This window comes from Panthera uncia, unplaced genomic scaffold, assembly GCF_023721935.1.
Source record: "Panthera uncia isolate 11264 unplaced genomic scaffold, Puncia_PCG_1.0 HiC_scaffold_781, whole genome shotgun sequence".
Taxonomy (NCBI): domain Eukaryota; kingdom Metazoa; phylum Chordata; class Mammalia; order Carnivora; family Felidae; genus Panthera; species Panthera uncia.
In genome coordinates this window covers 15,210-27,702 of record NW_026059959.1, presented here as the reverse complement: position 1 = coordinate 27,702, position 12,493 = coordinate 15,210, and the positions used below count along the sequence as shown (strand labels likewise).

At 37.2% G+C, this 12,493-nt stretch overlaps 1 protein-coding gene across 1 annotated transcript; it reads right to left on the bottom strand.

Annotated features, from left to right (window-relative positions):
• Nucleotides 1-81: 81 nt before the first annotated feature.
• On the bottom strand, nt 82-2,365 carry LOC125918428 (heat shock cognate 71 kDa protein-like). The gene is given in 3 exon segments (XM_049624424.1): nt 82-405; nt 407-1,958; nt 1,960-2,365. Coding segments are annotated over 3 exon segments (1,938 nt in total). The 5' UTR covers nt 2,295-2,365; the 3' UTR covers nt 82-354.
• Between the last annotated feature and the right edge of the window lie 10,128 nt (nt 2,366-12,493).

The following is a 12,493-nucleotide window of genomic DNA, read 5'->3' as shown; positions in this document are numbered from 1 at the left end:
GTGTTTATTTCACTTCAAATGTTTGTAATTTGTCTTCTCTATTTTTCCTATCATTCTAGCTAGTAGCGTAACAATTTTATTTATCTTTTCAAGGAAACAGCTTTTAATTTTTTTTATGGTGCCAATTTTAAATACAGTTTTATTTAAGACATTGCATTTTCCACTTAACAATACAGTGCTTACAAAGTGCAATGTTGTATTTCCTTTCCTTGTGCACATATTCCATATTCAAGTATCAAGAATGCCCAATTTATTAACTATAGCAGCTCAACTTCACTGCCATGGAATTTGCTACAAATTTGGGTCCTTCAAATGTTTTGTGTGGAACAATGCTAGACCTATTCTCAGGTTGGCTTAATCAACCTCTTCAATGGTGGGCCCAGAGGAGGCACCACCAGAGGGGGGGAGCTCCACCACCAGGGAAGCCTCCAGGCATTCCTCCAGGCATGCCTTCTGCACTCTGGTACAGCTTCGTGATGATGGGATTGCAGACCTTCTCCAGCTCTTTCTGCTGATGTTCGAATTCTTCTTTTTCTGCATTCTGGTTCTTATCCAGCCAGTTGATGATCTCATTACACTTGTCCAGAATCTTCTGTTTGTACTCATCGTTGATTTTACCCTGAAGCTTTTCATCTTCGACAGTTGCTTTCATGTTGAATGCGTAAGATTCAAGGGAATTCTTGGAGGACACCTTGTCTCGCTGCTTCTCATCTTCAGCTTTGTACTTCTCAGCTTCCTGGACCATGTGCTCAATGTCTTCCTTGCTCAAGCAACCTTTGTCGTTTGTGATGGTGATCTTGTTCTCTTTTCCTGTGCTCTTATCCACAGCAGAGACATTGAGAATGCCATTAGCATCAATATCAAAGGTGACTTCTAGCTGAGGAACACCATGGGGGGCAGGAGGTATGCCTGTGAGTTCAAACTTGCCCAGTAGGTTGTTATCCTTGGTCATGGCACGCTCACCTTCATAAACCTGAATGAGCACACCAGGCTGGTTGTCAGAGTAGGTAGTGAAGGTTTGGGTCTGTTTGGTAGGAATGGTAGTATTGAGCTTGATGAGAACAGTCATGACTCCACCAGCGGTTTCAATGCCAAGAGAAAAGGGAGTGACATCCAACAGCAGCAAATCCTGAACATTTTCAGATTTGTCTCCAGAAAGGATGGCTGCCTGCACAGCTGCACCATAAGCGACAGTCTCAGCAGGGTTGATGCTCTTATTCAGTTCCTTCCCATTGAAAAAGTCTTGTAGAAGTTTCTGAATCTTGGGGATACGTGTAGAGCCACCCACCAAGACAATATTGTGGATCTGAGACTTGTCTAGCTTGGCATCCCGAAGGGCTTTCTCTACAGGGTCCAGGGTGCCACGGAACAGGTCAGCGTTTAATTCTTCAAACCGGGCACGAGTAATAGAGGTATAGAAGTCGATTCCTTCGTATAGAGAATCAATCTCAATATTGGCCTGGGTGCTGGAAGAAAATGTACGCTTGGCGCGCTCGCAAGCGGTACGGAGGCGACGGACTGCCCTCTTGTTCTCGCTGATGTCCTTCTTGTGTTTGCGCTTGAACTCCGCAAAAAAATAAAATACCATTCGGTTGTCAAAGTCTTCTCCACCTAAGTGGGTGTCTCCAGCAGTAGATTTGACCTCCAAGATACCGTATTCAATAGTGAGGATTGACACATCAGAAGTGCCACCTCCCAAGTCAAAGATCAGCACATTCCTTTTGGCTCCAACCTTTTTGTCTAAGCCCTAAGCGATAGCAGCAGCGTTTGGCTCATTGATGATTCGAAGTACATTAAGACCAGCAATAGTTCCAGCATCTTTGGTAGCCTGACGCTGAGAATCATTAAAATAGGCAGGTACTGTGACTACAGCGTTGGTAACAGGCTTCCCAAGGTAAGCCTCTGCGATTTCCTTCATCTTTGTCAAAACCATAGAAGATACCTCCTCTGGATAGAAACTTGGTCTCTCCCTTGTATTCTACTTGGATCTTGGGCCTGCCAGCATCATTCACCACGATGAAGGTCCAATGCTTCATATCAGATTGGACAACAGCATCGTCGAATCTACGTCCAATCAGGTGTTTGGCATCAAAAACTGTGTTGGTGGGGTTCATTGCAACTTGATTCTTTGCAGCATCACCGATCAATCGTTCGGTGTCAGTAAAGGCGACATAACTTGGGGTGGTTCGGTTTCCCTGATCGTTGGCAATTATTTCCACTTTCCTGTGCTAGAAAACACCCACACAGGAGTAGGTGGTGCCAAGATCAATGCCAACTGCAGGTCCCTCAGACATAGTTGCTTCAGTATGGGCCCGGCCCCACTTGCCAAAGAAACAGCTACCTGGAGAGCTAACACCGCATTGAATGAGCAACAGCTTTTAATTTTATTGACTTTCTTTATATCTCTCTGTTTCCTATTTCACCAATTTCTGTTCTTTTCATTATTTCCTTCCTTAGGCTTACTTTGCTCTTATTTTCTAGTTTCTTACGGTAAAAACTGAGGTCATTATTTGTGAATTTTCTTCTTTTTCAATACAGACATTTAATGCTATACATTTTTCTCTTAACAACTGCTTTAGATGTCCCAAGTCTTATATGTTGTGCTTTTATCTTTATTCAATTCAAAATACTCCACAATTTCCTTTAGAAATTTAGAATTGGGTTGTTTCATTTTCCAATATTGTGGGATCTTTCTAGACACTTTTCTGCTATTGATTTCCAGTTTCTTTTTTTGAAATAAAACATTCACTCTTTTTGTGTGCATGACATGTGTTCATGAAAAAATACATACAAGCAAACAGAAAAAAGCTCATGCCACAGAGAAATAAGCAGTTAACTTTTTGATATATGTATGTATGTATACGCACATACACATATTTAATCCTACATATGTGAGCTGATACTAAATATACAGCTTTGTAATCACTTATGTTTTACTTTACAATATAGAATGAATATATTTTCATGCAGATGTGTCAAACTTTCCAATTGGAAAACAGACCTGGAGAATGAGTCGAAAATACAAAATACGGTGAGATGCTGGTAACAAGGAAACTACCTAAAACAAAATTCCACCAGATGATTAAAGGTAAAACGAAGGTCAAAGATACATCAGAAAACACTAACAGAAAGAAAACAGGGGCCAGATTTTAATATCAGACAAAAAAGGAATTCAAGGCCTAAAGCACACACACAAGGTAAGGATGCCTGCGTGAATGTCTGCTTCCAATGCATCATCACGAACTTGTTTCTTACTCTTCTTATCTCTTCCCTAAGCCTTTCCAACTCGTCTACTCTTCTTATCATTTCTTCAAGGACCTAATGCCTCACAGGAGTTTCTTCCTTAAACCCCTGGCCAGGCTGGGTCAGCAGCCCTCCTCTAAGATTTCCGTCTGCTTCCCGGCTTACACCTTCTTTGGAAGGTTGAGGATTTCCTTCTGCCTTCTATGGTACATCTTCCAAAGGGCGGTCTGCCTTGGCCTTTGGCATGTTCTGTGGTTTTCCTTCCTTTTCTTCACGACTTTTACATGTTAAGTATTTTTCTGTTATTTATTTTGAATAAATTAATCCTGCAGGGATCCAGGGGATTTTCCTACCTCTTCCCACACTCAATTTGTGTCATGCCCAAAATACCAAGAGTCCTGAAAGATCTGGGACACTTTTCTCCTCCAGTAAGGCCTAAAGCACACACACAGGCAATATGTAGTTTCTAGTTTAATTCTTTTGTGATCAAAGAACGTATATTTTTTATGACTGCAATCATTTTAAATTTGTAGAGATTTCTATATACAGTCTACGATAAATATTCTATCGGTACTTAAGGGACACCTGGGTGGCTCAGTCAGTTGAGCCTGCGACTTCGGCTTACATCATGACTCACGGTTGGTAAGTTCGAGCCCCACATCAGGCTCGATGCTGTCAGTGCAGAGCTCACTTAGGATTCTCTGTCCCCTTCTCTCTCTGTCCCTCCCCCTCCATCTGTCCCTCCTCTGCTTGCATGCTTTCTGTCTCAAAAATAAATAAACCTTAAAAAAAAAGAAAAAAAGAATGCATATTTTGCTGTTATTGAATGGAACACTCTATAAATATCAATTAGATCAAATTGATTATTTAGGTTTTGTAAATCCTTGGTGATTTTTGATCTACTTTTTCTATCAATTACTGAGGTAGAAATATTGAAATGCCAATAATATTGTGAATTTGCCTACTTCTTTCAGTTCTATCTGTTTCAGTTTTCTCAAATTGCGTTATTAGGTATATAGATATTTACAATTGTCATACCTTTTTGATACATTGATCTCTTTATCCCTGGTAAACTTTCTTGCTCTAAAGTCTACTTTCTCTGATAGGAATATAGACACTCAAGTTTACCTTTAATTAGCTAATACATGGTTTATTTTTGTGCAACCCTCTTTCTTTTATCTAGTCTATGTCTTCAAATTTAAAGTACCCTTATTTTAGGCAAAATATAGTTGGGCCTTGTTTTTATATTCAGTCTAGCAAAGTCTGCCATCTGACTGGGGTGGTGGAAACATTTATTTTTAATGTAATTATTTATATAATTGAATTTAAATATATCACCTTGCCCTTTGTTTCCCTTTTTCCCAGCACTAGACTTCATTGCTTATTACTTGATGGGCAGCTCAAAGTGCAATGGAGAGGGTTGTCATTTCTCCTTGTCCATTTTCAGCCCAATGCAGGCTGTGAGTGCCCAGGACCTTGGGTGTGGGCTTTTTATTTCTGGTCTTCCCTGGCCCAGGAATCAAACTCTAGGTAGTCTTGGGCTGGGGAGAGTTTTCTGCCCCTCCTCTAGCCCCCTTTTCCTATTTACTCAATGCGAGGCTCATGGTAGGGGCAGATGGATTTCCTGTCCTTATCTCTGTGGCAAATGGCTTTTGCTTCTACCCCTCCCTCAGTAGAACCATATCTTTGCCCAGGTCTAGGGTAAGGAGTTTCCTCTTCTCTTAGAACAGCAGATGGTTTTTGCATCTAACAACACCCCCCCACACACACACACACACATACACACACTGGGTCCTAGGAGTAGAATGGTTTCCTGGGCCCCCCCCCGCTCCGGGGTTTACAGCTTCTGTTTTGCATATGAGAAAAGTCTGGAAAGTAGACAGATTTTCATGTCTGTGTGCCACCAAAGGACATGCTCTCAGATCTCCCTACTTGCACTCAATCTTTCTTTAGTATATGTGCTGCCGAAGCAAGCACATACTCAACCTTTCTTGTAAACATGATGAAGAGGCAATGGAAAACACTGACGAATGAATGAGGACTCTAGCACTCCCAAAGATCCTAACTTGTCATACTAGCCCAGCCTTTAAGATTTGTTAAAACCTAGTTTTTTTTCTTTTCTTGATTAATAGCAGCAACCTCTTCCTTTTGTGCTCTGCGAAAGGTGAAACAATTATATGTCTCATTTCTCCTTGGAGGGACTTGTCACCCTGTAGATTGTCTCTGCTTGCTTTGCAACCTCAACTCTCTGATGGACTCAATAAGATTTATGATTCCATAGATTACCTGGCTTTTTCTCATTGTTAGGGTGGGAGCAACATTGTTTTTGTGGTGGGCAATACACAGGGAGATAGATGAATGAGACTGGCATAATGTTGATAATTGTTAAATCTGAGTGATGGCAAATGGAGATTAATATTCTTTTTTGTTTCTACTCTTGTATATGTTTGAAGTTGTCCATAATAAGTTTTGCAACAATTAACTGAATATTGAAACATTTTTTTAAATTTATTTTGAAAGAGAGAGAGAGTGTATGGGAGGGACAGGAAGAGGGAGAGAGAGAATCCCAAGGAGGCTCAATGGCATCAGTGCAGAACACTATGCATGGCTCTATCTCAGGAACTGTGAGATCATGACCTGAGCCGAAATCAAAAGTCAGATGCTTAACCAACTGAGCCACCCAGAACCCCTTGAAACATTTTAGAGATTAGGTTTCATATTCTATAAATTGCTTTATAATTAATATTTATTCTAAAACAGAATAGTCTTTGATAACCTGTATTTATAAACTACAGGATTTCACCTCCGAGAGTAGAAGCTTAGAAACAGAGTGAGAAATTTGCCCCAACAATTAACTCCTAAGCTGTGATTATTGCATTTCTATCACATGACCTCTGACTTTTTTTTGGCTTTTTAAGTTTTTTTTTATTTTTAAGTTTTTATCTTAATTCCAGTTAGTTCACACAGTGTTATATTAATTTCAGGTGTACAATATAACTCCACAGTTTGATACATCACCCTGTGCTCATCATAACAAGTGCACTCCTTAATCCTCATCACCTATTTAACCCATCCCTCTACCCACCTCCCCTCTGGTAACGATCAGATTGTTCTCTATAATTAAGAGCCTGTTTCTTGCTTTGCCTCTCTCCCCTCATTTTTCCCTTTGCTTGTTTGTTTTGTTTCTTAAATTCCACATATAAGTGAAAGCATGTGGTGTTGTCTTTTACTGACTGACTTATTTCACTTAGCATTATACTTTCTAGCTTCATTCATGTTGTTGCAAATGGCAAGATTTCTTTCTTTTTTATGGCCGAATAATATTCTATTGTATATAAACGTCACATCTTCTTTATCCATTAATCTATTGATGGACACTTAGGCTGCTTCTGTATTTTGGCTATTGTAAATAATGCTGCTGTAAACATAAGGGTGCACATATCCCTTTCAATTAGTATTTTTGTACTTTGGTGGGGGGGCGGTAAATACCAGTAGTACAATTCCTGGATGGCAAGGTAGTCCTATTTTTAACTTGTTGAGAAACTTGCATACTATTTTCCACCATGGCTGCACCAGTTTGCATTCCCACCACCTGTGCCTAAGTGTTCCTTTTTCTCCACAGCCCCACCAACACCTGCTGTTTCTTGTGTTGTTAATTTTAGCTATTCTGACAGGTGTGAGGTGATATCTCATTGTAGTTTTGACTTGCATTTCCCTCATGATGAGTTACAATGAACATCTTTGCTTGTCTGTTGGCCATCTGGATGTCTTCTTTGGGAAAATGTCTGTTCATGTCTTGTGCCCATTTTTTAAATTGGATTATTTGGGGGATATTGAGTTTTATAAATTCTTTAAATATTTTGGATACTAGACTTTATCAGATATGTCATTTGCAAATATCTTCTCTTATTCCATAGGTTGTCTTTAAGTTTTGTTATTTCCTTCACTATGCAGAAGTTTTTTTATTTTGATGTAACCCCAGTAGTTTATTTTTGCTTTTGTTTCCCTTGCCTCAGGAGACATATCCAGAAAGAAGTTGTTATGGCCAATGTCAAGGAAGTTACTGCCTGTGTTCTCGTCTAGGATTCTTATGGTTTTATGTCATCCATTTAGGTCTTTCATCCATTTTGAGTTTGTTTTTGTGTATGGGGGTAGGAAAGTGGTCCAAGTTTCATCCTTTTGCATGTTGCCATTCAGTTTTCCCAACACTGTTTGCTGGACAGACTGTCTTTTTCCCATTGTATGTTCTTTTCTGCTTTGTTGAAGATTAATTGGCCATATAATTCTGAGTTTATTTCTGGATTTTCTATTCTGTACCACTGATCTTTGTGTCTGTTTTGGTGCCAGTACCATATTGTTTTGATTACTGCAGGTTTGTAATATAACTTGAAGTCTATAATTGTGATGCCTCCAGCTTTGCTTTTCTTTTTCAAGATTGTTTTGGCTATTTGGGGTCTTTTGTGGTTCCATACAGATTTTAGAATTATTTGTTCCAGTTCTGTGAAAAATGCTGTTGGCATTTTGATAGGGATTGAATCAAATGTGTAGATTTCTTTGGGCAGTATCAATATTTTAACAATATTTGTTCTTCCAATCCATAAGCATGGAATATCTTTCCATTTCTTTGGGTCTTCTTGAATTTCTTTCATCAGTGTTTCATAGTTTTTACAGTGCATGTCTTCCACCTATTTGGTTAGGTTTATTCCTAGGTATCTTATTATTTTGGGGTCATTTGTAAATGGGATTGTTTTCTTAATTTCTCTTTCTGCTGCTTCATTATTAGTATATAGAAATGCAACAAATTTCTGTACATCGATTTTGTATCCTATTACTTTACTGAATTGGTTTATCAGTTCTAGCAGTTTTTTTGTAGAGTCTGTATATAGTATCATGTCATCTACAAATAGTGGAAGTTTTATTTCTTTCTAACTGATTTGGAGTCTTTTTATTTCTTTTCATTGTCTGATTGCTGTGGCTAGGACTTTTTGTACTATGTTGAATAAAAGTGGTGAGAATAGACATCCTTGTCTTGTTCCTCACCTTAGGAGAAGAGCTCTCAGTTTTTTCCCATTAAGGATGATGTTGGCTACCGGTTTTTCATAGATGGCCTTTATTATATTGAGGTATGTTCCCTCTAATCCTATTTTGTTGAGGGTTTTTATCATGAATGGATGTTGTACTTTGTCACTTTTTCTGCATCTATTGAAATGACCGTATGATTCTTATCCTTTCTCTTATTGATATGATGCATCACATTGATTGATTTGCAAATATAGAACCACACTTGCAATGTGGGATTAAATCCGATTTGATTATGGTGAATGATTTTTTCATAATGTATTGTTGAATTTGGTTTGCTAGTATTTTATTGACAACTTTCACATCTCTGCTTACCAAGGAAATTGGCCTGTAGTTCTCTTTTTTAGTGGTGTTCTTATCTGGTTTTGGTATCAGGGTATTGCTGGCCTCATAGAATGAATTTGAAAGTTTTCCTTCCTTTTCCATTTTTTGAAATAGTCTGAGAAGAATATATATTAACTCTTCTTTAAATGTTTGGTAGAATTCATTTGTGAAGGCATTTAGTCCCGGACTTTTGTTTTGGGAATTTTTTGATTACTGGCTCAATTTCTTTGCTGATTATCAGTCTGTTCAAATTTTCTATTTCCTTCTGTAACAGTTTTGGCAGTTTTTACGTTTCTAAGAATTTATAAATTTCTTGTAGGTTGCCCAATTTTCTGGCATATAGCTTTTCATAATATTCTCTTATAGTTGTTTGTATTTCTCTGGTTTTGTCTGTTATTTCTCCTCTCTTGTGATTTTATTTATTTGAATCCAGTTTCTCTTTTTTTCTTGGTAAGTCTGGTTAGAGGCTTATCAATTTTATTGATTTTTTTCAAAGATGAGCTCCTCATTTCTTTGATCTGTTCTTTTTTTTTTTTTTTTTTTAGTTTCTATACTATTTATTTCTACTCTAATTTTTATTATTTCTTCCCTTCTGCTAATTTTAGGTTTTATTTGTTGCTCTTTTTCTAGCTCCTTTAGGTGCAAGGTTAGGTAGTTTATTTGAGATTTTTCTTCCTTCTTGAGAAAGGCCTGTATTGCTATAAACTTCCCACTTAGAACCACTTTTGCTGCATCCCACAGGTTTTGGACCATAGTGTTTTCATTTTCATTTGTTACCATGTACTTTTTAAATTTCTTCTTTCATTTCCTAGGTAATCCATTCATTGTTTAGTAGCATGTTATTTAACCTCCATGTATTTTTGGTCTTTCCAGATTTTTTTTTTCTTGTGGTTGATTTCTAGTTCATAGCGTTGTGGTCAGAAAATATGCATGATATATTTCAATCTTCTTAAGTCTGTTGAGGTTTGTTTTGTGGGCTAATATATGATCTATTCTGGAGAATGTTCTGTGTGTACTTGAAAAGAATATATATTCTGCTGTTTTATAATGGAATGTTCTGACTATATATGTTAAATGCATCTGTTCCAGTGTGTCATTCAAAGCCATTGTTTCCTTAGTGATGTTCTGTTTAGATGATCCGTCCATTGATGTAAGTAGGGTGTTAAAGTCCCCTACTATTGTTGCATTATTATCAATTAGTCCCTTTATGTTTGTTATTGACTGTTTTATGTATTTGGGTCTCCTATGTTGGGTGCATATTTACAATTGTTATATCTTCTTGTTGGATTGTCCTCTTTATTATTATATGGTGTCCTTCTTTGTATCTTATTACAGTCTTTATTTTAAAATCTATTTTGTCCAATATAAGTATTGCTACTCTGGCTTTCTTTTGACATCCATTTGCAGGAAAGACGTTTCTCCATCGCCTCACTTTCAATCTACAGGTGTCTTTAGGTCTAAAATAGTCTAATGGAGCATTGGGAGCATATGGATGGGTCTTGTGGGGTTTTATTTTAAATCCATTCTGTCATCTTATGTCTTTTGAGTGGAGCATTTAGTCCATTTACATAGATTGTATTTGCTGCCACTTTATTGATAGATATGTATTTGCTGCCACTTTATTACTTGCTCTGTGGTTGTTTCTGAAGATTTTCTCTGATTTTTTTTTCTTGTCTTTTTCCCTTTCATGTTTTGCTGATTTTCTTTAGTAGTATATTTCTTTCTCTTTATTCTTTGCATATTTATTAGTGGTGTTTGATATATGGTTACCCTTAAGTTTGTATATAACTACTTCATGACCTCTGCATTTAGTAATATTGTTTGCTGATGTTGTTAACTTCACTCAGTGTAGAGAAATTAATTTTCTTGTCAAATAAACTTTGAATGTTTTCTTTCCTTTTCTTTCTTTCTTTCTTTCTTTCTTTCTTTCTTTCTTTCCAGCTATTGCAAATACTTGTATAGATTTCAGTCTTGGAAGGAAGGACCCCAATTATGAAGAAATTTTATGAAATATCCAGTTGTTAATAAAAGACTCCCCTATTTCTTAAAATGGGTTCTTTTTCTTTGCATAACTCTAATGTTCTTCAAATGCCCATTCATTGGGTTAACCATTTGTAAGGTGCACAGTATGTGCCAGGCACCATGGTAGAAACTTTTATATATATTACCTTCACACCACATAGCCTCTCATTCTGTTTCTTGTTGACGTTATATTCTGTTCTGTTCTGATTCTAAATTCTAGTGTCTCTAGGTCTGACCTTTGTCCACGGGTTGAAGGCTGCATTTCCAATAGATTTCTGGGGTTATTTTTCATGTTGTCCTCGCTTGTGCCTCAAGCTTAATATGTCTGACATAGGAAGCATAACTATTTATGCCATTCCAGCTGCCATTTTATATCGCACCAGAAAATATGTGGTAAAAAATTACCACAGGAAATTTTACAGAATATTTCAAGTCATTCTAAATATTGAAAAAATTCTATATACCTCAAGCCCTATAAAATTGTATTTTTCATGATTTGATATTCCTTACCTATGTTATTGACATGCTAAGAAGAAAATAAAATGCAGCTAAAAAACCATCACAAAAGATATTAAGCATTCACAATAAGTTGAACATATGAAAACTAAATTCATAAAAAGGATGAATTCCACTGAATTTGGAAGAAGAAGTTAATAAAAACCATTCTCTGAGTTAACTTTTACAGTGTTAGAGTGGTCCCCCAAATTCCATCAGAAAGACCATAACTCTTAATTTTAAAATCAAGGAGAATAAATATAAAGGTAAGCTTTTGATATTTTTTATTGTTGTCTATGATGGTGTCATGCTAAGCAACTAACTGAAGAGTGGTGATCATTATAGAGTCTACAATAAGAGAGACAAAGAGCCATGATTTCTCAATATTTATCCACTTTATCCACAGCAGAAGGTATGCTGATTGATCAGTTCAAATATCTGGGTCAGACTTACTATGTCTTTATAGTAAGAAGCTATTCTAATTTGATGACGACTTTCCACAGGCTCACCTAGACACTTTTGCTTTTTAGTATACCAAGTGGTTTTTATTATTGGGAGAAATACAATTGAACCCCAAGTCCCAGATAACTGAAAAATTGAATTCCTCTGCCTTGATGCCAAGACCTGGGCCTTTAACCAGAGGTGACACAGCCCCTCCCTGTGGCTAAACAAACAGAACCTTCTAAACTAGATTGTAGAGTGATAGAATGCCATTTAAGTATTTTAAGTAGGGGATAATAGAAATTTTGAAGATGTTGAAGAACTTTTGAAATATTATTCTGGTTTTGATATGGAAAAGAGATTGGATTGAGGGATAGAGTGGATGTGAATAATTGCAGTGATACACATGAGATATGTTCATAATTGAACTAAAGTAGTGGCAGTGAAGATGGGGGTAAATGGATGTATTCAAGAAATATTCGAGAGACAAAATCAACAGGACTTGGTGAAATAATTGAATATGGGAATGAAGAAGAAGGGATTCACGGATGGCTCCTAAGTTTCTGTGCACTAAATTAATGGTGGTACCATTAATTGTGAAAGGGGACACTGGAAGGGTAACCAGGCATGGTGTGTATCAGCATAAGCAACTGAAACCAATTTTAGCTATGTGTGTTAGTTTGGCTTTCCCTGAAAGCAGAACTTGAGATAAGGACTTGGGTACCATTTATTTGGGAGTTGATTTGGATATCATTTATTTGGGAATTGATACCAGAAAGCAGGATTGATGGAGTGGAGACAGTGTGATAGGAAAGGTGAAAAGGCAATTTAAAGGCATGTTATCAGGTCTCTATCATGGAATAATGCTCACCACCAAGACATCCTAAGA